Below are 26,350 nucleotides of genomic sequence, written 5' to 3' on the forward strand. Positions count from 1 at the left end.
ACAGTATACAGCCACAGCAGATGGGATTAAAACAAGCCTGGTGCATATCCTAATAAATCATCCCTACAACAAGAAAACAAAGTCTTCCCTTTTCAACATCTGGTTAGCTTGGCCAAAGGAAAAAAGCTTGAGACAGACTGAGAAAGAAATCAGAAACTAAACTCCCGAGGTTCCTCTTTTCGACTAACTAACAAGTACTTCCACTTAAAAAAATGTCTCCAGGAAAATAAGCCCGTCTTCTGTTAAAGGGTTTCTACCACCAGAAATACTGTTATGTAGCTGACTGACACGAGCGATGCGCTAATGTCAGCACTACATAACAGTATGTTTCTTACCTTTCTCCCTGCAGCTGTTTTGGTAATACAAAATAAAAAAAACTTTTAGAATATGCTAATGCACCTCTAGGTGCTATGTGGGCGTAGATTCAGCACCTACAGGCTCCGTCTACTCACCCTTTATCCTGCCCAGGTCCCCTGTCCTGCCCACCCCGCTCCTCTTGATTGATGTGACTGTTCGCAGCATCGCTGACGAAATCCCGCGCCTGCGCCATTCACTTCCATCTTCGGCGCAGTGAGTGAATGATCCGCTCCTGGTTCCGGATTCCTCACTGTGCCTGCGCCGACTACATCACAGTGAGGAAGCCTGCACCAGGAGAGCGGCCTTTCACTCACTGCGCCTGCGAAGACAGAAGTGAACGGCTGCAGGGAGAAAGGTAAAAAACACACTGTTATGTAGTGCTGACATTAGCACATCGCTCGTGTCAGTCAGCTACGTAACAGTAATTCTGGTGGAATTAAACCCTTTAAGCTGAACGGTATTATACAGTACAAACCCAATCTGTCTCTCTGGTGTCATCCGGAAAAATTGATCCGGCATTTTTTTTTTTTCAAATTTTCAAAGGTTTACGCATGCGCAGACCGGAAAACTGGACCCGTTTTTCTGGAACACTTGGTGTCGGATCCTGCATTAATGAATTTCAATGGAAAATAATGCCGGATCCGTCATTCCGGCAAGTGTTCTAAAATTTGGGATGGAGAAAACACTGTAGCATGCTGCAGTATTTTCTCCGGCCAAATACCATAAGAGTGACTGAACTGAAGACATCCTGATGCATACTGAACGGACTGCTCTCCATTCAGAATGCATTCGGATAAAACTGTTCATAATTTTTTCCGGTATTGAACCCATAAGATGGAACTCAATACTGGAAAACTTTAACGCTAGTGTGAAAGTACCCTCACCTGGTCATTATAATACGTAAACACCATGGACTTATCAAGGTCCCACCAGATTTCCATTATGTTGGACGGCAAGGCTATGGTGTTCGTGACATCACAAATACCAATACCCCTGGCACAGCGTTACTTATCTTGCATTAGTGCTCTGTTAGGCCTCACGCACACGCTGCATATTATGTGAGGATTTTCTGCACGGATTTGCATGTGGTAAGCCCGCGGCATAATACAATACAAGCTAAGAAGATGACATTCTAAAACGCTCATCTACACGATGTGGAACCCTCTGTGTGGAAACTGAAGTGCGGGAAAGACTCTGAAATCTGCAGCATGCCAAATCTTTCTGAAGTAGTTACTGTGGATTTCAGCCTTTGCCAAGAAATTCAGGGCAAATCCTCAACAAAAACAGTGACCAAACCTGCAAAATCCACGGTAGGCTACTTTCACACTACCGGCAGGACGGATCCGACAGGCTGTTCACCCTGTTGGATCCATCCTGCCGCTCCGTCCCCATTGACTATAATAGGGACCGGGGCGGAGCTCCGGTGCAGCACAGCAGTGCACGGCGAAAGGCCGTCGGACTAAAAGTACTGCATGCTGGCCTCTCACCGCGACGAAGCTCTGCCACCCTCCCTATTATAGTCAATGAGGACAGAGCGGCGGTCCGACGAAATAGCGGCAGGACGGATCCGACAGGGTGAACAACCTGTCGGATCCGCCCTGCCGCTAGTGTGAAAAAACCCTAAATTCTGCATCAAGTAGGTGCATGTAGCCTTAGGGTGGCTGCACATGCTGCAGACTCTGGAGAAAGTCTTCACCAAAACTGCACATAATTCTGCACTATTTATCGCGTAGTTGACGCTTCTTAAATCCGCTTTTTGATGTAGATTTTCCGCAGATCTCTCTATTCCATTGAAAAGGGTGAAATCTGCACAAGAAAAACACAACAAAGATTTCTAAATCCGCACAGCAGGTCAATTTTCGCACCTAAGAAAAGAGCATGTACATCGGATTTGTCTAATCTCATACACTTTGCTAGTACTCTTATTACACTGCGGTTTTTCTTCATGGAAAAACCACGTGATTTGCATCAATATGCAGGAACCCTTACAGCCCAGCATTCACAGTTCTCCCAGAATCCCTTGCCTGTTTAGCGCCCCAATAGAGCTCTTCTATTATAAGATTTACATTCTGCAAGCTTCATCTTTACCAAAGGCACTTTTGCAGTAATCAGATGTATGAAAAACACTGTCCCACAACGCAGTGCAGCGGTTTAGTGCATCACTGATGCTAAGATAAGAGTGTGTGTTGTTGCCTTTATACTGGTAAAACCCTAAGGTCCCCACTGGTTAAATGGAACCTGTCACCATGAAATGTAGTGCAATCTGCAGGCAGAATGTTATAGAGCAGGAGGAACTGAGCAGATCGATATCATTTTGCAGTAAAACATGTAATTTATGCATTTAAACCTCTGCTCATGTTATGGATAGGAGTCCCGTGGGTGGTCCTACTCAGTGACTGACAGCTAACTCTGCATGACTAAGCATACAGGGAAGGCTGTCAATCACTGAGTAGGACCACCCCCATGACACCTATGCATTAAAAGAGTCTTTTCCTGCAAAACTATATCTCAATCTGCTCAGCTCCTCCTGCTCTATAACATGCTGCCTGCAGCTCGCACTGCATTTCGTGATGACAGATTCCTTTCAACGCCTTAAAAAAACTGGCCCATTTTCATTTTTGCATTTTTAATTTTTCCTCCCCCCAAACCAATAGCCATAACTTATTTTTATTTTTCTGTTCACATAGCCATATAAGGGGTTATTTTTTTGTAGAAGATGCATTTTTAATGCCACCACTTAATTTACCACGCCTTGTATTGGAAAAAGGTAACAAAACTTCAAAGGGATAAACTTGGGGGGGGAGGGGGGGAGAAAAAATAAATAAAAATTTAAGACCGTATTTTGGTCTTTAAAGCTATATGAGGGCTTGTTTTTTGCTGGACGAAATATAGTTTTTATTGGTACCATTTTTTTTGATATGTATAACTTTTTGATCATTGTTATTCCTTTTTTTTTGAAGGGGGGTACAAGACTAAAATATGGTGAATCGTGTGTTTTTTTTTTTTTTTTCAATACGGCGTTCACCGCACAATAAATTTTTTCAAATATTTTAACCATGCAGACATTTTCCGATGCAGTGATACCTAATGTTTATTTTTTTTTATTGTTTATATATTTTTTATGTAAAATTTTAATTTTTTTTACTTTTATGCACTATTAGCCCCCTCAGGGGCTAGAACATGGGATCTTTTGATCCCTTGTCCTATTCACACTAAGGGCTGTTTCACACGAGCGGATGCCGTGCGTGACATCCGCTCCGTGAATGACAGCCAAGACCCGATGCAGACTGCAGAGACAAGGAGCATTAACATGACTGATAATGCTCAGTGCCTCTCTGTGACCTCTTTACTACGAAATCACAGTGACAACTTTATCTCACTGTGATTTCGTGGTAAAGAGGTCACAGAGAGGCACAGAGCATTATCAATCATGTTAATGCTCCGTGCTTCTGCAGTCTGCATCAGGTCTTGGCTGTCATTCACGGAGGGGATGTCACGCACGGCATCCGCTCGTGTGAAACAGCCCTAATAGAGAACAATTAGGGTGAACAGGATTCTTACACTCTCCCTTCTCAGCTATGCCTCATGCATAGCTCAGCATGCATTCAAGCTTCAGAAGCATCTAGGCTGCCATGGTAATCGCTCAGAGCCCTGCGATTTCACTGCCAGGGTTCTTGCCTCACAGATGTCGGGATGAGTGCTGTCGGCATCTGAGGTGTTAACTGATGGGGTGCGGCATAATTGCTGTTCCCAGTCATTGTGGCTGGGTATGGGGATGGCTCATAATGTCATACAAGTATGGGATTATGCATTAAGCGGTTTAAGCCCCCTTACACTGCTCAATGGAGCAGACGATTGTTGGGAAGGAAGCGTTCTGTCCTATTAATCGCCTGTGTATCAATGGAGGAGTATGAGGAGGAATAGTCGCTAATGCCATCGCTCATCCCCATACAGAATCTTTGCTTGTGAGAAGCAGAGTGCTGTTTATACACCAAGTTCTGCTGCCGGCAAAAGATCATTTAGGTGAACGCTCCAATGATCTATTCCCCGTTTTACTTGTTCATTGGGTAATTAACATCACCTTTAAATGAGTTGATTATTTCTTCTGCATGCTCTTTGGCAATAAAGTGCCCGTATATCAGGCAGTTTAACCTTCTCCCGACCGCCTAACGCAGGGATGCGTCCTGCGGGCGACCGGGTTGTTCCTCATTGACGCGCCGACGCGTCATCCCACGAGAGCCGGGATTTCACGTGACGCGCGGCTCACAAGTTAATCTACAGCCTGCTAGCGATGATCATTCATTATTTTAACATCTACAGAGATATTTATCTCACCCAGCATGGGTATATGTAAAAATACACCCCAAAACACATTGCTCTACTTCTCCTGATTACGGCGATACCACATGTGTGACACTTTTTTGCAGCCTAGGTGCGCAAAGGGGCCCAAATTCCAATGAGTACTTTTAGGATTTTTTACGCATTTGGATTCCAAACTACTTCTCGCGCTTTAGGTCAACTAAAATGCCAGGGCAGTATAAATACCCCACAAGTGACCCCATTTTGGAAAGAAGACACCCCAAGGTATTTCTTGAGGGGCATGGCGAGTTCATGTAAAATTGTATTTTTTGTCACAAGTTATTGGAATATGAGACTTTGTAAGAAAAAAAATAAAAAATTTCCGCTAACTTGTGACAAAAAATAAAAACTTCCATGAACTCACTATGCCCATCAGTGAATACCTTAGGGTGTCTACTTTCTGAAATGGGGTCATTTGTGGGGTGTTTCTACTGTCTGGGCATTGTAGAACCTCAGGAAAGGTGCTCAGAAAGTCAAAGTGCGTAAATTTATTTTTTTGCACCATAGTTTGTAAACGCTATAACTTTTACCCAAACCAATACACTTATTGCATTTTTTTTTTATCAAAGACATGTAGAACAATACATTTAGAGAAAAATTTATATAGAAATGTAGTATTTGAAAAATTTTACAACAGAAAGTGAAAAATGTATTTTTTTGCAAAAATTTTGGTCAATTTCGATCAAAATCTAAAAAATGAAATATGTCAGCATCAATGAAATACCATCAAATGAAAGCTCTATTAGTGAGAAGAAAAGGAGGTAAAAATCATTTGGGTGGTAAGTTGTATGACCGAGCTAGAAACCGTGAAAGTAGTGTAGTGCAGAATTGTAAAAAGTGGTCTGGTCATTAAGGGGGTTTAAGCTAGGGGGGCTTTAGTGGTTAAAGAGGCCCTTAGCTGACTGATAGGGTCCTGGTTCTTAATAAACAATGGCAGCCCATTGACTGTTGTACCAAACAGTAGTGTTTCCACAGTTACTTTTTCTTGCATGTGAACCCTTTGGAATGATCTGGATTTCTGCACAAATTAGTAATAAAATGTGATCTGATCTTCATCTAAGTCACAACAATAGACAAATCAGTGTCTGCTTAAACGAATAACACACAAAGAGTTAAATGTTACCATGTTTTTATTGAACACACCATGTAAACATTCACAGTGCAGGTGCAAAAAGTATGTGAACCCTTGGATTTAATAACTGGTTGAACCTCTTTTGGCAGCAATAACTTCAAGCAACGGTTTCCTGTAGTTGCAGATTAGACGTGCACAACGGTCAGGAGTAATTCTTGACCATTACTCTTTACAGAACTGTTTCAGTTCAGCAATATTCTTGGGATGTCTGGTGTGAATCGCTTTCTTGAGGTCATGCCACAGCATCTCAAATCGGGTTGAGGTCAGTACTCTGAGTGGGCAACTCCATCAGGCATATTTTCTTGTTTAAGCCAGTCTGATTTACTTCTATACTTTGGGTTGTTGTCCTGTTGCAACACCCATCTTCTGTTGAGCTTTAGCTGGTGGACAGATGGCCTTAAGTTCTCCTGCGAAATGTCTTGATAAACTTGGGAATTCATTATTCCTTCGATGATAGCAATCCGTCCAGGCTCTGACGCAGCAAAGCAGCCGCAAACCATGATGCCCCCACCACCATACTTCACAGTTGGGATGAGGTTTTGATGTTGGTGTGCTGTGCCTCTTTTTCTCCACACATAGTGTTGTGTTTTTCTTCCAAACAACTCAACTTTAGTTTCATCTGTCCACAGAATATTTTGCTAGTACTGCTGTGGAACATCCAGGTGCTCTTGTGAAAACTGTAAACGTGCAGCAATGGCTTCCTCTGTGGTAGCCTCCCATGAAATCCATTCTTGTTTAGTGTTTTACGTATCGTAGATTCGTTAACAGGGATGTTGGCATATGCCAGAGACTTTGTAAGTCTTTAGCTGACACTAGGATTCTTCTTCACCTCACTGAGCAGTCTGCACTGTGCTCTTGCAGTCATCTTTACAGGACGGCCAATCCTAGGGAGAGTAGCAGCAGTGCTGAACTTTTTCCATTTATAGACAATTCGTCCTACCGTGGACTGATTAACAGCAAGGCTTTAGGAGATACTTTTATAACTCTTTCCAGCTTTATGCAAGTCAACAATTCTTAATTGTAGGTCTTCTGAGAGCTCTTTTGTGCGAGGCATCATTCACATCTGGCAATGCTTTTTGTGAAAAGCAAACCCAGAGCTGGTGTGTGTTTTTTATAGGGCAGGGCAGCTGTAACAAATACCTCCAATCTCATCTCATTGATTGGACTCCAGTTGGCTGACACCTCACTCCAATTAGATCTTGGAGATGTCATTAGTCTAGGGGTTCACATACTTTATCCACGTGCACTGTGAATGTTTACATGGTGTGTTCAATAAAAACATGGTAACATTTCATTCTTTGTGTGTTATTAGTTTAAGCAGACTGTAATTGTCTATTGTTGTGACTTAGATGAAGATCAGATCACATTTTATGACCAATTTGTGCAGAAATCCATATCATTCCAAAGGGTTCACATACTTTTTCTTGCAACTTTAAGTAGCTGTCCAGTACTGCTGCTCCAACCCATTCAACTGAATGGGACTGCAGATTGGGATGAGCAAGCGTTACAGTCGCTTCATTCTGCTGACGCTAAATTCCTGAAAAACCCTATCAACAATGTAAACTAATGTTCCTAACTTCAATTATTCCTTTGCATCCTTACTAGGTAAATATCACTGCCTAAATGTTATTCTCAGAACTGCTCTTGGTATATGAGCACTGTACAGTGGTAAACGGCACTTTGCTGAATAACACATCCACATGATGGCTGGATATACTGGTGGAGCAGTGGCATCCAGGAACAAGCAGGATAAAATGGAGGGGCTATAAAGGGTGTATGGGCAGATAATCTGCTGCCTTCCATTGTCTCATTCCACTTTTGCATTCCTCGCACGTGTTCTCAAAGCATTCAAGGTTAAAGAGATTTTATTTAAGCAAATTTGATCTGATTTTGCCTTCCAATATGATTCATTAGATCCTTGTCAAGTTGGGAAGAAAAAAATGATGAAAAGCTATAGTTTAATAATGTGTGTGCAGTTTCATTATCTCTCCACATTACAACAACATCATCTTTGTCTGCTCTGGGAAAAAGCCTAATTGGACATTACCATCTTTTCTGTAACATTCATTAATTCTGCAGCACACAGGACTGTATCCCTTCTTCAGTTATCAAATAAGGAGGAAAAAAAGACATCTGCAATTAAAAAGGAAAAAAAAACTGTGTAGGAATGTATCTGACGCTCACCTAAACTGAGACCAGAATCTAGGATTTGCATCCTATACGGATTTCATATTGGTGGGAAGTATATTAAAACACACTTTTTATGGCATACTAATTCCCTAGGCTACCTCAGTCTACCATATAATTCAAACCAATAGGTTGCTCATCTCACATCACTGGAAAAGCACTACCTCAAAAACAAGCTTCAATTCTCAGACTGGTTTGAGGCTGTGGCCTCCATATGGTGAACTTAATATCAACAAGACTTTACAAGATCTAGATGTATGTTAGTTGAACCTGCCGATTTTGGTGGCATTAGCAAAGCATATGTATGGGGGCTTCCCAATTATACCATGATGCCAGATATCAAGGGAGAGAGAATTGGGCATGTTGGCTTTCAACATGCCTGATCCTTTTGCTCTCAAGGAGATAAGCAGAGGTGTCAGGCGGTGGCTTTTTCATCCATTCACAACACATGCATGATGGTTCAGCACCAAGCATACATCTGCATGGGTGAGGTTGGAGGGGGGGTGAACAGAAGAGAGAGATGTTGGCTGAAACAACAAGTTATCTTATTGGCAAAGGCAGACATAACTACTTCCAACAAAAGCCTTCTTTAGATGTCCAGGGATTACACCCTTCTCCTCAGCCCTGAAGACACAAACCTAGAACACTGCTAGGCCAAGTTTTTATTTCTTCTACATTCGATAGCTCTCTCCACTTTCTAAATAATTGTCATAATTGTGATTCAAATAATAAACAATTGAACAAAGATACAACAAAATACAATGACGTCTACATTGAGATAAATTTCAATACATTTTCCAGGACCATGACTTGTAATAAAATAGTAGTTCATTTAAAGTACTTTAAAAACAGCAGGAGGAGGATCTGCAGAGATCCACAGCTCAGGTGGGAGAATCTGTCCACAGGACAACTATTAGTTGTGTACTCCACAAATCTGGACTTTATGGAAGAGTGGCAAGAAGAAAGCCATTTTTGAAAGCAAGACCTAAGTAGTCGTGTTTGCAGTTTGCCACAAGCCATGTAGGGGACAGAGCAAATATGTGGAAGAAAGTGCTCTGGTCAGATGAGACCAAAGTTGACCTTTTTGGCCTAAATCCAAAACGCTATGCGTGGTGGAAAACTAACACTGCACATCCCTTGGTGTGGGGATGCTTTTCTTTAGCAGGGACGGGGAAGCCAGTCAGAGTTAATGTGAAGATGGATGGAGGTAAATACAGGGCAATCCGGGGGCATGAATACTTTTTCAAGACATTGTATGTATTGCACAATTTGAGTGCTGTATTGAAGAGGGCTAAACCAATGATAATGGAAATAATCAAGCATTAACATGTATGGTATCCTTAACTTACAGCCTGGATATAATGCAAACTGTCAAGATGATGCAGATTCCTCCTTCTTACAGTTATAAAGAAAAAGATCAAACAGGCTCACACCTTTGTTTGTTCAAGGGTACAGAGAAGCACGCTGGAAATAAACGCCTGGGGGATTACAGTTTCTGTGTTTGTCAGCCAGACCTTGTTATCTCATAAAAGCCAAAAGAAAATGTGGAGGGGTTAACATTATATGAGCATGTTAAAGCTGAAAGCAATGGGCATTGCTTTAATATGAAAATACATGGACACATGGCAGTTTTTTTTTTTTTGCATTCCTCTTTTCCTTTTAATCTGTTGCATCTTCCACACTATCTCCTGTGTACTTTGTAGGAAAACTATCTACAGAAAGCGATACTAGTATTCACTATAAGTGAACATTGAAACCACTGCAAGGAGGACAATTAGTTACTATCTGCAGGGACTTGAATATTAAATGTAGTTTTAGAAGAAGGTACACTAGCCGCGGAATATTACACTACAAGTGACTGTTAAAAGAGAATGATGATCTGACATTTACTGAATGAGGAGATTATTATAATTTACTGCCTACCCTAGACTCTGTATACTTTGTACTCTCAAATCCATTAATAGCAGTTAACCACTGAAAAAAAAGCACTTTAAAACTTAACTTTTCATATAATCCAATCAATAAAATAAAAACCTACCCCACTATTATATATACACCAGATAATATCACCAATACTTTATGGACAAAAGACGGTCTCAAAAGATGATAAAGGTATATCTCAATATGTAAACAAAATACGAAACTACAAAAAGGGATGCTCACTAACTTCCCCAAATGCCAGCGCACAGCCTGCTACTACCATATAGCAATTCCCAAATAGTTTAACAAAATAAAAAAATATGGCAGGCCCACAATGCACTTAATCATTTATTCCAAACTCGTATCTTATCACTTTAAAATTAAGGCTACTTTCACACTAGTGTTTTTCTGCGGATCCGTCATGGATCAGCAAAAACGCTTCTGTCACAATAATACAACCGCATGCATCAGTCATGAACGGATCCGGTTACTTTATGTCTTCTATAGCCATGACTGATCCGTCTTGAACACCATTGAAAGTCAATGGGGGACGGATCCGTTATCTATTGTGCCGGATAATGTCAGAGAAAACGGATCTGTCCCCATTGACTTACATAGTGTGCCAGGACAGATCCGTTTGGCTCCGCTTAGTCAGGCGGACAGCAAAACGCTGCAGGCAGTGCTTTGGTGTCCGCCTCCAGAGCGGAATGGAGACTGAATGGAGGGAAACTGATGCATTCTGAGCAGATCCTTTTCTATTCAGAATGCATTAGGGCAAAACTGAACAGTTTTGGACCGCTTTTGAGAGCTTTGAATGGATTTCACAAACGGAAAGCCAAAACGCTAGTGTGAAAGTAGCCTAATACAGTCTATTCACCATAAAATAAAAAACGAGATTTTTGTATAACTTACCAGTAAAATCTCTTTCTCGCTCTTTCCTTGGGGGACACAGAAGAGCTTGGGTATAGCTCATCTCCCTAGGAGGCGTGACACTAAGTGAAAACTGTTAAGCCCCTCCTCCATCAGCTATACCCTCAGCCTGGAGAGAGAGACTGCCAGTTGCGTGTCCAAGTAGTGAGAAAAGGCAAAGTCCAACCAGTGGAAACAACAAGCCAACTACCCAACGGGTAAACAAAACTCGGAAACCGTGTAGAAAAAAACCAATGAATGGGTGGGTGCTGTGTCCCCCAAGGAAAGAGCGAGAAAGAGATTTTACTGGTAAGTTATACAAAAATCTCGTTTTCTCGCCCAATTTCCTTGGGGGACACAGAAGACCTTGGGACGTTCAAAAGCAGTCCAAGAGGGGAGGGACCACAGCACCAAGGCGAAGCACCCGAAGGCAGCAAGGAAATGCCACCTGCAAAAACCAGGCGGCCCAAGGCAGCAACCGCCGCCGAAGCCAGAGTACGCACCCAGGAAAACCTGGGAAAGAGTGCAAGGAAGACCGTGGCCACCCTGCACAATGACATGGCTGAAGCCCATGCCTCCAGCCCCGGAGGCACCAACCGCTCTGGCGAAATGAACGGTGACACCAAAAAAAAACAGAGCCCTGCCCTTGAGCAGTAACCACAGCAATAGCCATGTGGTTAAGCGGAGGAAAGCACCCAGGAGCCGTGAACCTTGGCGCGGACCTCCTGGAAACAAGAGACCGAGCGTCGACAAGAGTCGGAGATGTCCAAGCAAAAAACTGCAGACACTTCAAGTAACAGAGTCCCAGTCGCAGGTCCAGGCCAGACTGGAGAAGACCGAATCACGGGAAGAGAAAGGCAGAATTGGGTGAATGCCCAGCTTCCTAAAGAACCCCAGGGAAGACCCTAAGTCAGACAACAGAACCTGGACGAAGCACGGCCGGGAGCGAACACTAGTGTGCTCGCTGGACTCGTCTGGGCAGACGGGAGGAAATCCAATGCGAGTAAGCGCAAATCAGTGACACGGCAAAAAGGTTGGGAAAACTGGTCCCGTCGGCCCCCGAGCAACGCCGTCCCGAATCCACGCGGAGTGGGGGAGCAGATGGACAAACGGAAGGAACCGAAAGGGACCCGGCCAGTTTCCAACAGACTCCAGGACAAGTCAGGCTAAAGTCCTTGTCGTTGTAGCCACCACAGGAAGGTGTTCTACAGACCCGAAGAGGGGGCTTGAAGGGTAATCTTGACAGAAGAAAGTAGGCACGCCAGGTTACCGAGAAGGTAAAGTCCAAGCAGGACCAGCGCCCAGAATGGTAAAAGTAATCTGCACCCAGCGGGAGGACAGAATGCGGCAAACCCGGTAATAGGCACACAGCTAGTACAGCCAGTGTGAACAATGGAGACAGTACGAGGTCATAAGGAACACCGGGACCATCCATATGAACAACCATGGTCTCCCCAGGGGGGAGGGCAGTGAAGGAACAGCCCCTGAAGCCTGGCCGGGGCAGAAGCCACATCGGAGTGAAACTGACCCAGGAGAAGCCAAAACAGAGCCGTCGAGAGAAAAAATAGCCGAGAAGACGGATGACACCCTCCAACCGCAAGGAGGAGTGGGCAACAGGGAAGCCACAGGACCGCTCAAAAAGCAGAACTCCGCTACTCCGAGATGTCCGGCTCACCAATTCGCAGAAGGCGAATACCCTAACGAATCGAAAGTGGAGGTCCCTGACCTCGGTAATCGAGCAACCAAGAGAAGTTGGGCGACCTGCTCAAAAAGAGCGGCTAGAACCTGGTAGCAAAACAAACTGAAGCACGGAGGGTGCCAACAGGAAGGACTCAAACCAAAACGCATCCAAGAGGAGGAATGGCAACAGGCGAGGGAACCGTAATCCGGCCAGAGCCAACGTAGACTGCGAGGGACGCTGGAGACAGCACTCTCGACCATGTGACCGCTTGCGCTGGGAAGCAACGCCACAGGGTAACTAATGGGTACGCATCCAGGAACCACAAACACTCCCCAGACGGAAGGGCCAACGAATATGGTGGATACCGTCACAACGGAAACACCAAATATACCCTCCGAACAGAGAACGGATACCACCCAGCTCGCTGCAGTAGAGAACAATAGAGCCCATCCAGGCCAGGTGAACAGAAAGATCTCCTCAGAGAAGAGTGCCAGGCCGGCGGCAATCACCGTATCCCAAGAGAAAAACGACAAGTCGCAGGAAGAATGGAGGCATACGTACAAGCAGCCCCATAAGCAGTGAGAAAGCCAACCCACCTACGGAAGGAGAAGGCATACACGGCCCAACAACGCACAGAGTAGCAGCCCCCAAGAGTGTCCGCCCACTGCGAAATAGTCATACAGCAAGGAGGGCCAGCCACAGAGCCCCACAGAAGTGCAAAGTGCAACCGGAAGGGGGGACACACACAAGACTAGTATGGCATGCGACGGAGCGCAAGCAGTCTGCCCAGAAGAGAGGGCAATGTACTTGGCAAACAGTGCGGGCAGCAAGCGTGCAAAGCCCGCCCAACAAGGGGGTGATGCCCAAGACCAGCACCTACTTCAGAGAAGGAAGACATACCATATTCCGCCCAGAAGAGGGCCATGCACATGGCCACACCGCATCCAGCAGGACGTCCACCTAGTGAAAAGGGGACATGCACAGGGTAATCCTAACATTAAGTGAGTGTGCAATAATCCACCAAACACCGAATTTTGTGAGAGTACAACTACTTCGCCAATGAATGGGGACAAGTACAAGTCCAGCACAGCACATACAAGGACAGGTGTGAGTCCTGTGAGCGTACAAAAAGTCCACCCATGGAATGAGGGGTGGTCACGCACAAGGCCAGCACCGTATCCAATGGGAGTGCAAGCATTTCACCCATCTTAGAGGCCAGCAACGTATCTGGTGAGAGTGCAGTATGCTGCCCAGAAGGGGGAGCCATGCCCATGGCCAGTATTGCAACCAGGGAGAATGCGAGCACCCCGCCATGGATGGGGGTCAGGCACCTGGCCAGCAGCACACTGGCGAGAGAACAAACACAGTCAGTGAGAGTGTGTGTATGTTGCCTGAGGAAAGGAGACATGTCCATGGCCGGCAGCGAATCCAGTAAGAGTGCCGTACACCGCCCACGGAAGGGGGAACATGTATATGGCCGGCAGTGGATTTAGTGAGTTGCAAGCATCCCACCATGGAAGGGGGTCCTGCACGCGGCCAGCAACTTATCAGCGAGAGAACGACCCCAGTCAGTGAGGGTGTATGCATGGCGCTTGAGGGAAGAAGGCATGCCCAAGGCCGGCAGCGAATCCAATGAGAATGCAGCATACCGCCTATGGAAGGGGGTAATGCACATGGCCGGCTGCCCAGCACCATAACCAATGAAGTGCAGTATTCCGCCTAGAGGAAGGGGGTCATGCACAAGACCGGCAGCGAATCCAGTGAGTGCAGCATTCCGCCCCTGGAAGGGGGTCATGCACAAGACCGGCAGCGAATCCAGTGAGTGCAGCATTCCGCCTATGGAAGGGGGTCATGCACAAGACCGGCAGCGAATCCAGTGAGTGCAGCATTCCGCCTATGGAAGGGGGTCATGCACAAGACCGGCAGCGAATCCAGTGAGTGCAGCATTCCGCCTATGGAAGGGGGTCATGCACAAGACCGGCAGCGAATCCAGTGAGTGCAGCATTCCGCCTATGGAAGGGGGTCATGCACAAGACCGGCAGCGAATCCAGTGAGTGCAGCATTCCGCCTATGGAAAGGGGTCATGCACAAGACCGGCAGCGAATCCAGTGAGTGCAGCATTCCGCCTATGGAAGGGGGTCATGCACATGGCCGGTATCAAATCCAGTGAGAGCAGCGATTTCGCCTATGGAAAGGAATCACGCACATGGCCGGTAGTGAATCCAGTGAAAATGCAGCGGTCCCCTATGGAAGGGGGGTCGTGCACCAGACCAACACCGTATCTGGCGAGAGTGCAGAGTCCACCTATGGAAGGAGGACATGCACAAGACCGGCAACGAATCCAATGAGTGCAGCATTCCGCCTATGGAAGGGGGTTGTGCACATGGCCTGCAGCGAATCCAACGAGTGCAGCGTTCTCGTGCACATGGCCAACACCGTATTCGGTGAGAGTGCAGTATTCCACCTAAGCGGGGGGTCATGCACCAGGCAAGCCTGCATCCCGAGAGAGTGCAGTATTTCGCCTAGGAAGGGGTTGTCTGCACATGGCAGTTACCATAGCTGGAGGGCGCATGCACTTGGCCAGCGCTGCATCCCGGAGAGGGCTAAAGAAGGGAAGCATGCACCAGCCGGGGAGTGCGACACCATGCCGCTCATGGAAGGAGCACGCATACAGGCGGCGCTACTGAGACAAGGCTGCAGCGTCCTGCGCAGCGCACAAGAAATCCATTAGCTTAACCATGTTATGCATTCCCAAATAAAAAATAGCCTCACTGAGGCAGAAAGAAGTGCCACCATACAGGTGCCCAGCATAGAAGTAGAGGGGGGGGCGCGCCAGCCATATAGGCCCATCAGCCGAGCAAAACAAACAGAAGCACGGGGGCCGGTACCCGAAGGGTTAACAGCCACCAACGTGGAAGGGAGGAGGAGGCGGCGCCGTGATCCCCTGGGGGCGGGGAACCTCCAGGCGGGAAGAATTCGCGCCCGGAGAAGTTCCCGCCCCCTCCAACAGAGGCCGGAAGTTTGCGGCCTAGCAGGCCGTGAAGCCGGGGCCTAAATTTTCTGCGGCACCCGGCTGACCGGGGCCGCACAGGAAACCGGAGCGGACTGCCTGGACAAACCGGCCGCGGAAGCCCACCCCGCGGACCGGAAGTCAGGGGCCCGGGTGGAGCGCCGGAATGCGGCCCAGTAGGCCGAAGCCTGGACCAAAATTTACGGCGCCCGGCCGGCCGGAAGTCGCCGACGGCCGGCCGGAATCGTTGGAGCATCGTGCTCAAGCCAATGCCGGCCGCGGGAGTCTACCCCGCAGGCCGGAACAGTCGGGGGCCGGGAGGAAGTGCGGCCCAGCTCGGAGGTGCGGCCCAGCAGGCCGGGAAGAAGCGCCGGAGGTGCGGTCGCCCAAGCAGCACTGCCGTCAGGAAAAGGCCCCCGGTCCAGAGCAGCGCATCGGTGAGGGGATGGGGGGACCCTGAGACCGGGTGCCCGTGAGGATGTGAGCACAGCGTTCCAGGAGGGACGCTGATATGTGAAGGGAGGCGATGTGGCTGCCTATTTGCAGCATTCTGCTGCTAAAATGTCCCATGAGGGCCAGAAGGGAGGGGAGGGAGCAGGGAGTGGAATGTCGCCCCGCAGCACCCCAGGGGCCAGCCTAGGTCCAGCAGTGACCGAAGGGTCCAAGTATGGGGGGTCAGGCACGCAGGAGACCAGGGTGGGGGGTGGGGGACGTAGGGCTGGAGAAGCCACTCTCTCACCATAGTCGTCTTCACCCTCGGTCCATTCCAGCAGGGTCGCCCCTTCAGCTACTGGCACCGTAGTGGCAGGACGCTGGGAGAGGGACTTGGCGTGCGGGCGACCCTTGCGCTGGCGGGATGTAGGGGAGCTGGGCTGCCCTGATCCACCTTGTCTTCTGTGGGGGAGGCAGCAGTGCGGGAGCCCGGCACTGGCGCAGCTCAACCCCGGGAGAAACAGAGAGGTCTAGTGCGACTCTGTTGTCCCTGATGATCTGGAACAAAAAGAAAAGAAAAAGTAAAAATCAAAATTTAAACAAGGAGAAAACAGCCCTGCAGTAGCAGGGAGTGTCTTGCCTCCTTGGACACTAAGCAAAAACTGGCAGTCTCTCTCTCCAGGCTGAGGGTATAGCTGATGGAGGAGGGGCTTAACAGTTTTCACTTAGTGTCACGCCTCCTAGGGAGATGAGCTATACCCAAGGTCTTCTGTGTCCCCCAAGGAAATTGGGCGAGAAAACTCAATATATTAACCCCTTCACTACCGAGCCACTTTTCACCTTAAATCCCATGTGTCACTTTATGTGGTGATAACTTTAAAACACTTTTACTTAGGGTACCTTCACACTAGTGTTTTTGTTTTCCGGTATTGAGTTCCGTCACAGGGGCTCAATACTGGAAAAAAACTTATTAGTTTCATCCTAATGCATTCTGAATGGAGAGCATTCCGTTCAGGATGCATCAGTTCAGTCCCTTTTACGTTTTTTGGCCAGAGAAAATACCACAGCATGCTGCAGTTTTATCTCTGGCTAAAAATACTGATCACTTGACTGAATACCGGATCTAGCATTAATTTACATTGAAGTGTATTAGCGCCGGATCCGGCTTTTCGGTCTTTAAAGATGCAAAAAATATATATATTTATACGGGATCCGTTTTACGGATGACACCGGAGAGACAGATCCGGTATTGCAATGCATTTGTTAGACGGATCCGCATCCAGATCCGCCTGACAAATGCCATCAGTTTGCATCCGGATTTCCGGATCCGGCAGTTCTGGCGACTGAACTTCCTGCAGGAATCCTCTGATGCAAGTGTTAAAGTACCCTTATCCAGGCCAGGTTTTCGCGTCACATATCATACATCATGACAGTGGTAAAATTGAGTCAAAAACTTTTTTTTTATTAAAAAAATTACCAAAAATGACCAAATTTCAATTCATCTACCTTTATAATGGATAGTAATAACTCCAAAAATAATTATTACTTTACATCCCCCATATGTCTACTTCATGTTTGGATAATTTTGTGATTGTCATTTTATTTTTTGGGAACGTTACAAGGCTTAGAAGTTTAGAAGCAAATCTAGAATTTTTTCAGAAAATTTCTAAAACCCACTATTTAAGGACCAGTTCAGATCTGAAGTCACTTTGTGAGGCTTACATAATAGAAACCACCCAAAAATGACCCCATTTTAGAAACTACACCCCTCGAGGTATTCAAAACTGATTTTACAAACTTTGTTAACCCTTTAGGTGTTCCACAAGAATGAATGGAAAATGGGGATGAATTTCACTTTTTGGGCAGATTTTCCATTTTAATAATTTTTTGCCATTAACAAAGCAAGGGTTAACAGCCAAACAAAACTCAATATTTATTGCCCAGATTCTGTAGTTTACAGAAACATGCCATATGTGGTCGTAAACTGCTGCACGGGCAGACGACATTGAGCAGAAGGAAAGGAACAACATATGGTTTTTGGAAAGCAGATTTCACTGGGATAATTTTTAGTTGTCATGTCACATTTGAAGACAGGGGGGCTTCAAATGTGACATGACAACTAAAAATCCCAAAACTGCCACCTTATCCCGTAGTTTCCAAAATGGGGTCTTTTTTTTTTGTTGAGTTTCTACTCTAGGGGGGCATCAGGGGGATGCACCCCTAGAGTAGAAACTCAAAAAAAAATAAAGACTCCATTTTGGAAACTATGGAATAAGGTGGCAGTTTTGGGATTTTTGGTTGCTTTACATTACACTTTTTGTGAGATAAGGTAACAAAAAAATAGCTGTTTTGGCACAGTTTTTATTTTTTGTTATTTACAAAAAGACAGGTTAGATCATGTGCTATTTTTATAGAGCAGGTTGTTATGGACGCGACAATACCAAATATGACATTGTTTGTTTCAGTTTTGCATAAAGCATTTTTGAAAAAAATGTTGTTGTTTTTTTGGGTGTTTCCATATTCTGAAAGCCATAAAAAAATAAATAATTTGGGGAGAAACTGTCTCATGTAGGGGCTCATTTTTTTGCAGGAGGAGATGACTGTTTGATTGATACTATATCAGGGTGCATATAACTTTTTGATCGCTTGCTATTGCACATTTTGTAACGGCTTTTTTTACACTTTTTTTATGATGTTCATGTGACATTTTTATACAGCAGGTTCTTATGGACACCGATACATAAATTAAAAAAAGTATACATATTAGGTAAGTTTTACACATTTATATAATTTTTAAAACAAAAAAAGTATAAAAAAAAAAATCATGTTTTAGTGTCTCCATAGTCTAAGAGCCATAGTTTTTTTTATCAGTTTTTGGGCGATCGTCTTAGTTAAGGTATAATTTTTGCGGGATGAGATCACGGTTTGATTGGCACTATTTTGGGGTACATATGACTTTTTGATCACTTGGTATTACACTTTTTGTAATGTAAAGTGACAAACAATGGGTTATTTTAATTGAATATCTTAATGAATGGTGAGGTATGGACTGTTGAGTTTGATTCAAAATTACATACATTCCGCTTGCCTCTATTTATCAGAAAGAGGAGGATTATATATGTGATCACACGCTGAATGATTTTTAAATACCACATGGAAAACGCAGAACTACCGCAATCATAAAAAAGGTGGTCAGAATGAGGTACTGGATTACAACTAGTAGTGGATAAAGACAAAGAAATAGTCGTCCTGTTACATAAACGATACAAACAGTCAAATCAGCGTGAGCTTAGCTGAATGACATTTAAAAGGACCAAGACTGTATATTAATATATGCTTTTATTTGTATGGTGAATAGATTGTATTAATAAAAAAAAATATAAGCGATGAGACATAAGTTTGGAATAAATGTTTGACTAAGTGCATTGTGAGCCAGCCATATTTTATTTTATATATCAATATGTCATCGGTCACACTGGTGCAGATAATCATTTCACTTAAAGGAGTTGTCCGGGCAGCCACCCTGAGGCTAGCATCGGAGAATCTCATGCTCCGATGCTCTCCTTTGCCCTGCGCTAAATCGCACAGGGCAAAGGCATTTTTTGGAGATCCGGTTACGTATCAGGGCTCTCCATGGGGGATGACAGTAAAACGGCTAGGCCAGCGCTAAAGCCTGCCCATCACAGCCGGTGAAGTCACCGATCACACTGCCGGGCGGAAGTTTCCGCCCGGCAGTATGTTATTGAAAACAAAGAGCACGTGCTCTGCGCGATCTAGCACAGGGCAAGGGAGCGCATCAGAGCATGAGATGTTCCGATGCTAGCCTCAGGGGGGCTGTCTGGGTGAAAATTAGGGTATGTCCAGGTTCAGCTCTGAACCTGGACAACCCCTTTAAGTATAACGATGGGGCCGGAGTAGTCCTTTTTACTCACTATCTCCACCAGGAAGTTGGGACACCTGGAAGCTTTCCCTACAATGCTCTTAAAGCTAAACCTGCCTAAAAGTGTAGCCCCGATAGGGGCAACCCCACTTTTTAGTGGCTAAGCCATTGTTGTCACCTATGTAGACCTAAAGATCTTCTATAACTTTGTTATTAGTCATTTCCTCATATCGATATCCGGTTCTTCAGGGGGCCAAACTTTTTACTTTAATTTGCTATGAGCTAGGCGTTCGAAACTGTGGTCTGAGGGTCATTCACATTCGGAGGTGTTGTTATCCGAGGTCTGAATAGGGGAGGTTTATTCATAATGGGGCTGTTATCTGAGGGTCATTCACATTTGGGGGTCTGATCTGAGGTCTGAATGGGGGGAGGTTTAGGGCCCATTCAGACAGCCAAAGTGTTTTGCGGATCCGCAAAACACAGATACCAGCCGTGTGCGTTTCGCAATTTAGCGACCACACATGGCCACAACAATAATAGAAAATGCCTATTCTTGTGTCCACGATTGCATACACGATTAGGAAAAGCTTTCCGCATCTTTTGCGGCCCCATTGAAATGAACGGGTCTGAAGCCATTACACAATTGTGCCCTCTAAAAGAGCCCTTATTCATAATGGAACAGTTATCTCAGGTCTGGGGGTCATTCACATTGGAGGTTCTGATCTAAGGTCTGAATGGGGGAGGTTTATTTATAATGGAGCTTTTTTTTTAGGTCTGGGGGGGTCATTCATATTGGGGCTCTGATCTGAGGTCTGATTGGGGGTCATTCATATTGGGGCTCTGATCTGAGGTCTGATTGGGTGTATGATCCGAGGTCTGATTGAGGGTCTTATTAACATTAGGGGTCCGTTCTGAGGTCTAATAAAATATATATATATATATATATATATATATATATATATATACACACACACACACACACACACACAGTACAGACCAAAAGTTTGGACACACCTTCTCATTCAAAGAGTTTTCTTTATTTTCATGACTATGAAAATAGTAGATTCACACTGAAGGCATCAAAACTATGAATTAACACATGTGGAATTATATACATAACAAAAAAGTGTGAAACAACTGAAAATATGTCATATTCTAGGTTCTTCAAAGTAGCCACCTTTTGCTTTGATTACTGCTTTGCACGCTCTTGGCATTCTCTTGATGAGCTTCAAGAGGTAATCATCTGAAATGGTTTTCACTTCACAGGTGTGCCCTGTCAGGTTTAATAAGTGGGATTTCTTGCCTTATAAATGGGGTTGGGACCATCAGTTGCCTGTGGAGAAGTCAGGTGGATACACAGCTGATAGTCCTACTGAATAGACTGTTAGAATTTGTATTATGGCAAGAAAAAAGCAGCTAAAGTAAAGAAAAACTAGTGGCCATCATTACTTTAAGAAATGAAGGTCAGTCAGTCCGAAAAATTGGGAAAACTTTGAAAGTGTCCCCAAGTGCAGTCACAAAAACCATCAAGCGCTACAAAGAAACTGTCTTACATGCGGACTGCCCCAGGAAATCCAGGAAAGGAAGACCAAGAGTCACCTCTACTGCGGAGGATAAGTTCATCCGAGTCACCAGCCTCATAAATCGCAGGTTAACAGCAGCTCAGATTAGAGACCAGGTCAATGCCACACAGAGTTCTAGCAGCAGACATCTCTAGAACAACTGTTAAGAGGATACTGTGTGAATCAGGCCTTCATGGTAGAATATCTGCTAGGAAACCACTGCTAAGGACAGGCAACCAGCAGAAGAGACTTGTTTGGGCTAAAGAACACAAGGAATGGAAAAAGGACATTAGACCAGTGGAAATCTGTGCTTTGGTCTGATGAGTCCAAATTTGAGATCTTTCGTTCCAACCACTGTGTCTTTGTGCGATGCAGATATGGTGAACGGATGGACTCTACATGCCTGGTTCCCACCGTGAAGCATGGAGGAGAAGGTGTGATGGTGCTTTGCTGGTAACACTGTTGGGGATTTATTCAAAATTGAAGGCATACTGAACCAGCATGGCTACCACAGCATCTTGCAGCGGCATGCTAGTCCATCCGGTTTGTGTTTAGTTGGACCATCATTTATTTTTCAACAGGACAATGACCCCAAACACACCTCCAGGCTGTGTAAGGGCTATTTGACCAGGAAGGAGAGTGATGGGGTGCTGCGCCAGATGACCTGGCCTCCACAGTCACCGGACCTGAACCCAATCGAGATGGTTTGGGGTGAGCTGGACCGCAGAGTGAAGGCAAAAGGGCCAACAAGTGCTAAGCATCTCTGGGAACTCCTTCCAAGACTGTTGGAAGACCATTTCAGGTGACTACCTCTTAAAGCTCATCAAGAGAATGCCAAGAGCGTGCAAAGCAGTAATCAAAGCAAAAGGTGGCTACTTTAAGGAACCTAGAATATGACATATTTTCAGTTGTTTTACACTTTTTTGTTATGTTATAATTCCACATGTGTTAATTCATGGTTTTGATGCCTTCAGTGTGAATCTACAATTTCCATAGTCATGAAAATAAAGAAAACTCTTTGAATGAGAAGGTGTGTCCAAACTTTTGGTCTGTACTGTGTATATATATATATATATTATATATATATCTATATATATACACACACACATTTATTTTTCACCCTTATTCTCCTCCTCTAGGTGCATGTTGGGCTGGTGTGTATTATAGGATGAAAAATAGTAATAGTGGCTACCTCCTGGATTATATTAACCCCTTAAGGCCGCAGGGCGTACCGGTACGTCCTAACTTTAAATGCAGATTCCGGCGCCCCAGGGGTTAATTTGAACAGGATGCCGGCTGAAATCATTCAGCCGGCATCCTGTCACAACGACAGGGGGGGTCATGTGACACACCCCCCCCCCCCCCCCGTGTCGGCGATCGCAGCAAACCGCAGGTCAATTCAGACCTGCGGTTTGCTGTGCTTTTTGCTGTTTCTGATCCCCGCTGTCAGGGACAGAATGTTAAGTCATCACAATTTTTGGGGGTATTACTATGTATTACAGAAGTAGAGAAACAAACTTTGAAATTTGCACATTTTTCTAAATTTTGGGTAAATTAGGTATTTTATTATGCAAAAAAATAAAAAATTTTGACTTAATTTTACCAGTGTCATGAAGTACAATATGTGACGAAAAAACAATCTCAGAATGGCCTGGATAAGTCAAAGTGTTTTAAAGTTATCAGCACTTAAAGTGACACTGGTCAATAGGGCTGAGTCCTTAAGGAGTTAAAGGTTAAGTTTAAATTTTTTTTATGTGGCACGGTTAACTACTAAAAAAAAAAAAAAAAAAAAAAAAAAAAAAATTTACACAGGCACTGATCGCGGATATCTTAGTATGTACACCAGTAGTAATAACCTTCAGCCAACAGTGTGACACAGTACAAATGGACACCATTGAAAGAGCCATAGTTAGGCCTCTTTCACATGTGAATGATGACAGTGACAAGATGGTCAGTTGTTTATCCATGAAGATGTCTGTGAAGGATCCATGTTTTGTCCATGGGTCTGTTTTTTGCCATCTGCGTGGCATCCATGGGTTTCATGGACCAATAAACTATAATGTATGTGAAGGCTCTGTAATCATGGACATAAATAGAGCATGCTTCTGTAGTGTCACTAGTGTCACCATGGACCCACGGTCCCTGGGAAACCACTAATGTGTGATTAAACACATTAAAGTCAATGGGAAGGTGTGCTGTCTGTGATTCACTGATGTGTGAAGTCCTTCACCATTGTAAAGCAAGCTAAAGCTACTCATAACACACTGGATGAGTCAGTTGCACCGTCAATATTAAAAGGATCATCTTACAATCTATTGTGTATAGGGGCGCTTTGTGTGTCCCCCAACAATGTGAAAGGTCTGTGTAAAGTATCAAAACAAAAAAAATAAAAATAAAACCTGCCTCTTTAATCCTTTGCAGCTCCATAACCAACGCTCTGGCGGTCTCCTACTTGTATTTGCCCACATCATGGAAGTGAAGATGTGCTATATGACCAGCAACAAGAATACTAACACCATCAATTAGCTGCAGTGGTCACATGCCAAGATCAGAGAGGGACCAAAGAAGCGATGGGGGATTTTAACGTTAAAATAACCTTTAATAAATGACCCTTCAGAAAACAGAGCTGTGATTGGGGACTCCAGTGCCTATTCTGAGATACAACTCCTGTCTCATCATTGGTTCAGGCTGCAGCAAAGACGAAAAATGGGGTGAGTCTCAGGCTACCTCTGCTTAGACACTATACCTAAACTGTAGTCACAGATAGCTTATAAGCAGCCAATGATTGAGGAAACTAAAACAGGTAATAGTCCTGTAGATACTGGCTAACAAATCATTTTTTAACTCCGGACTGGAAGGTCCCTTTAAGGATTTGTTCACATTATGCCATGTCTACTGTTCACTGCAAATATAGACCTTATATACAGAATTAATCTACATAAAGAGTTGATTATTTTTCTTGTCAGTGTTGCCAACACTCGACAAGCAGCTGTCAAACACATCCAAAGCAGCTACGCTGATCTCCCACAGTGCAATGGGAGAGCTGATTTCTGTACAATGACTACACTTCCCATATTGCAAATAAGCAAAGAAGGCTAAGACAGCAAAGGTTGGTGGGAGATTTCAGGTCTGGAGCATGGACAATGCCGCATATAGTTGTAGATTATAAGACCGGCTTGTAAGTCAGCACCTATAATTGAGGGTGGTTGAATTTTTACACAGAATGATTCTATATACAGCATAAACTGTAAAATGATTTTCAAAGTGGAGAGTCGCTAGTGATTTAACATTTAAGGGTTTATGTTAAAAATAAAAAATCAGACATAGTACATGACAATCTCTTTCTAACAAAGCTAGAACCAGCCCTGTACCCAGGGGAGGATTTGCCATAGATCCTAAAAGGTAAACTTCCCGGTGGGCTCCTGAGCCCTCCTCACAGCCGCCCGCCATTTAAGTTATGATCTGAAGCTCCCAGAGTTAATTAAACCTAAGTGTCAAGTACTTATGTACCTGGCTGGTGGCCGCAGGTGCTCTCCTGACTCCAAATGTATTGTCATCCTGAGGCAACTGGAGTAGGACAGAACTTGGCAGCTGGCATTTATTTTGTGATGTTGGGGCATTATTTTGTGATGACCTGTGGTATCTGGTTCTGCTGGGGAAGTATAATGTACTGAACTGTGGTATGTGGCTCTGCTAGGCAGTATTTTGGGTCACAATATGGTCTTTCTGGCGTTACCTTCTAGTTTTGGCACTGCCTTCTGTTAATTTGGACGTGGCAGGACATGAGGCTCTTTTTTTCCCTTAAAGGTCACTTTAAGCTCCCATTCCACCATTCCTGTACCTCCCCATTCATTACTTCAATTGTTCTGCTAGATTTATTTTAAGCTGGCAGCTCAGGAGGCATGTCCTTTCTGCTGAAGCTCAAGGGGGGCATACGCTAACTGTCGCAGCTTCTAACAATATCTGTCAGGTGGCAGTTGAAGAATGGTACTGAGCATGTGTGTCCACCTCAGCAAAGTGGTCAACAAACAGGTGGCACAATACAGATAATGTACAGGTAATGTAATAGGGGTATATTCACCTGTAACTGAACAGGTCCTTCCCTGTGCAAACACTATCCCGGAAATGCCTTAAAAGATACACACCTTCAATGGGGAAAAAAATAAAAATTTGCTTACCACATGAGCTGGAACCTGCACCATTTTAGCAGCTGGGGTCCCTGGCCGTGGGTAAAACTGATTAATGAAGAGACTAGGGAATCTGTACTCCTCAACTAGTTTTAACGTCTCCTTAAAATCTTCATCTGTTTCTCCAGGAAAGCCACAGATGATGTCCGTAGCGATTGTAATTCCGGGCACTCTAAAAGACAAATGGAAAAAACATTTAAAACTGTAGCCTAGGGTTTTCATATACTACCAAGTTTTTTTTACAACAAATTTCCCAGAAGTACACTGTTATTGTAATAATAACCACTTTCCTGCCAGTGGAAGCAAGACAGGGTAAGGTCATGGGCTCAAGCACGGCATAATACAGTTGCAAGAAAAAGTATGTGAACCCTTTGGAATGATATGGATTTCTGCACAAATTAGTCATAAAATGTGATCTGATCTTCATCTAAGTCACAACAATAGACAATCACAGTCTGCTTAAACTAACACACAAATAATTAAATGTTACCATGTTTTTATTGAACACACCAAGTAAACATTGACAGTGCAGGTGGAAAAAGTATGTGAACCCTTGGATTTAATAAGCCATTCTGTTGTTGATTTAAGCCACTCTGTTGTTGATTTACTTCTATGCTTTGGGTCGTTGTCCTGTTGCAACAACCATCTTCTGTTGAGCTTCAGCTGGTGGACAGATGGCCTTAAATTCTCCTGCAAAAGGTATTGATAAACTTGGGAATTCAATTTTCCTTTGA

At 44.6% G+C, this 26,350-nt stretch overlaps 1 protein-coding gene across 3 annotated transcripts in view; it reads right to left on the minus strand.

The window, feature by feature from the left end:
• CDKAL1 (CDK5 regulatory subunit associated protein 1 like 1) overlaps nt 1–26,350 on the minus strand; it is a 908,375-nt gene that overhangs the window by 236,027 nt on the left and 645,998 nt on the right. For all 3 annotated transcript variants that reach the window (XM_044293876.1, XM_044293878.1, XM_044293877.1), the window contains one exon: nt 25,608–25,788. In XM_044293876.1, coding sequence (XP_044149811.1) covers nt 25,608–25,788 — 181 coding nt within the window. The remainder of the gene's footprint in view (nt 1–25,607; nt 25,789–26,350) is intronic.

This window comes from Bufo gargarizans, chromosome 5 (assembly GCF_014858855.1).
Source record: "Bufo gargarizans isolate SCDJY-AF-19 chromosome 5, ASM1485885v1, whole genome shotgun sequence".
Taxonomy (NCBI): domain Eukaryota; kingdom Metazoa; phylum Chordata; class Amphibia; order Anura; family Bufonidae; genus Bufo; species Bufo gargarizans.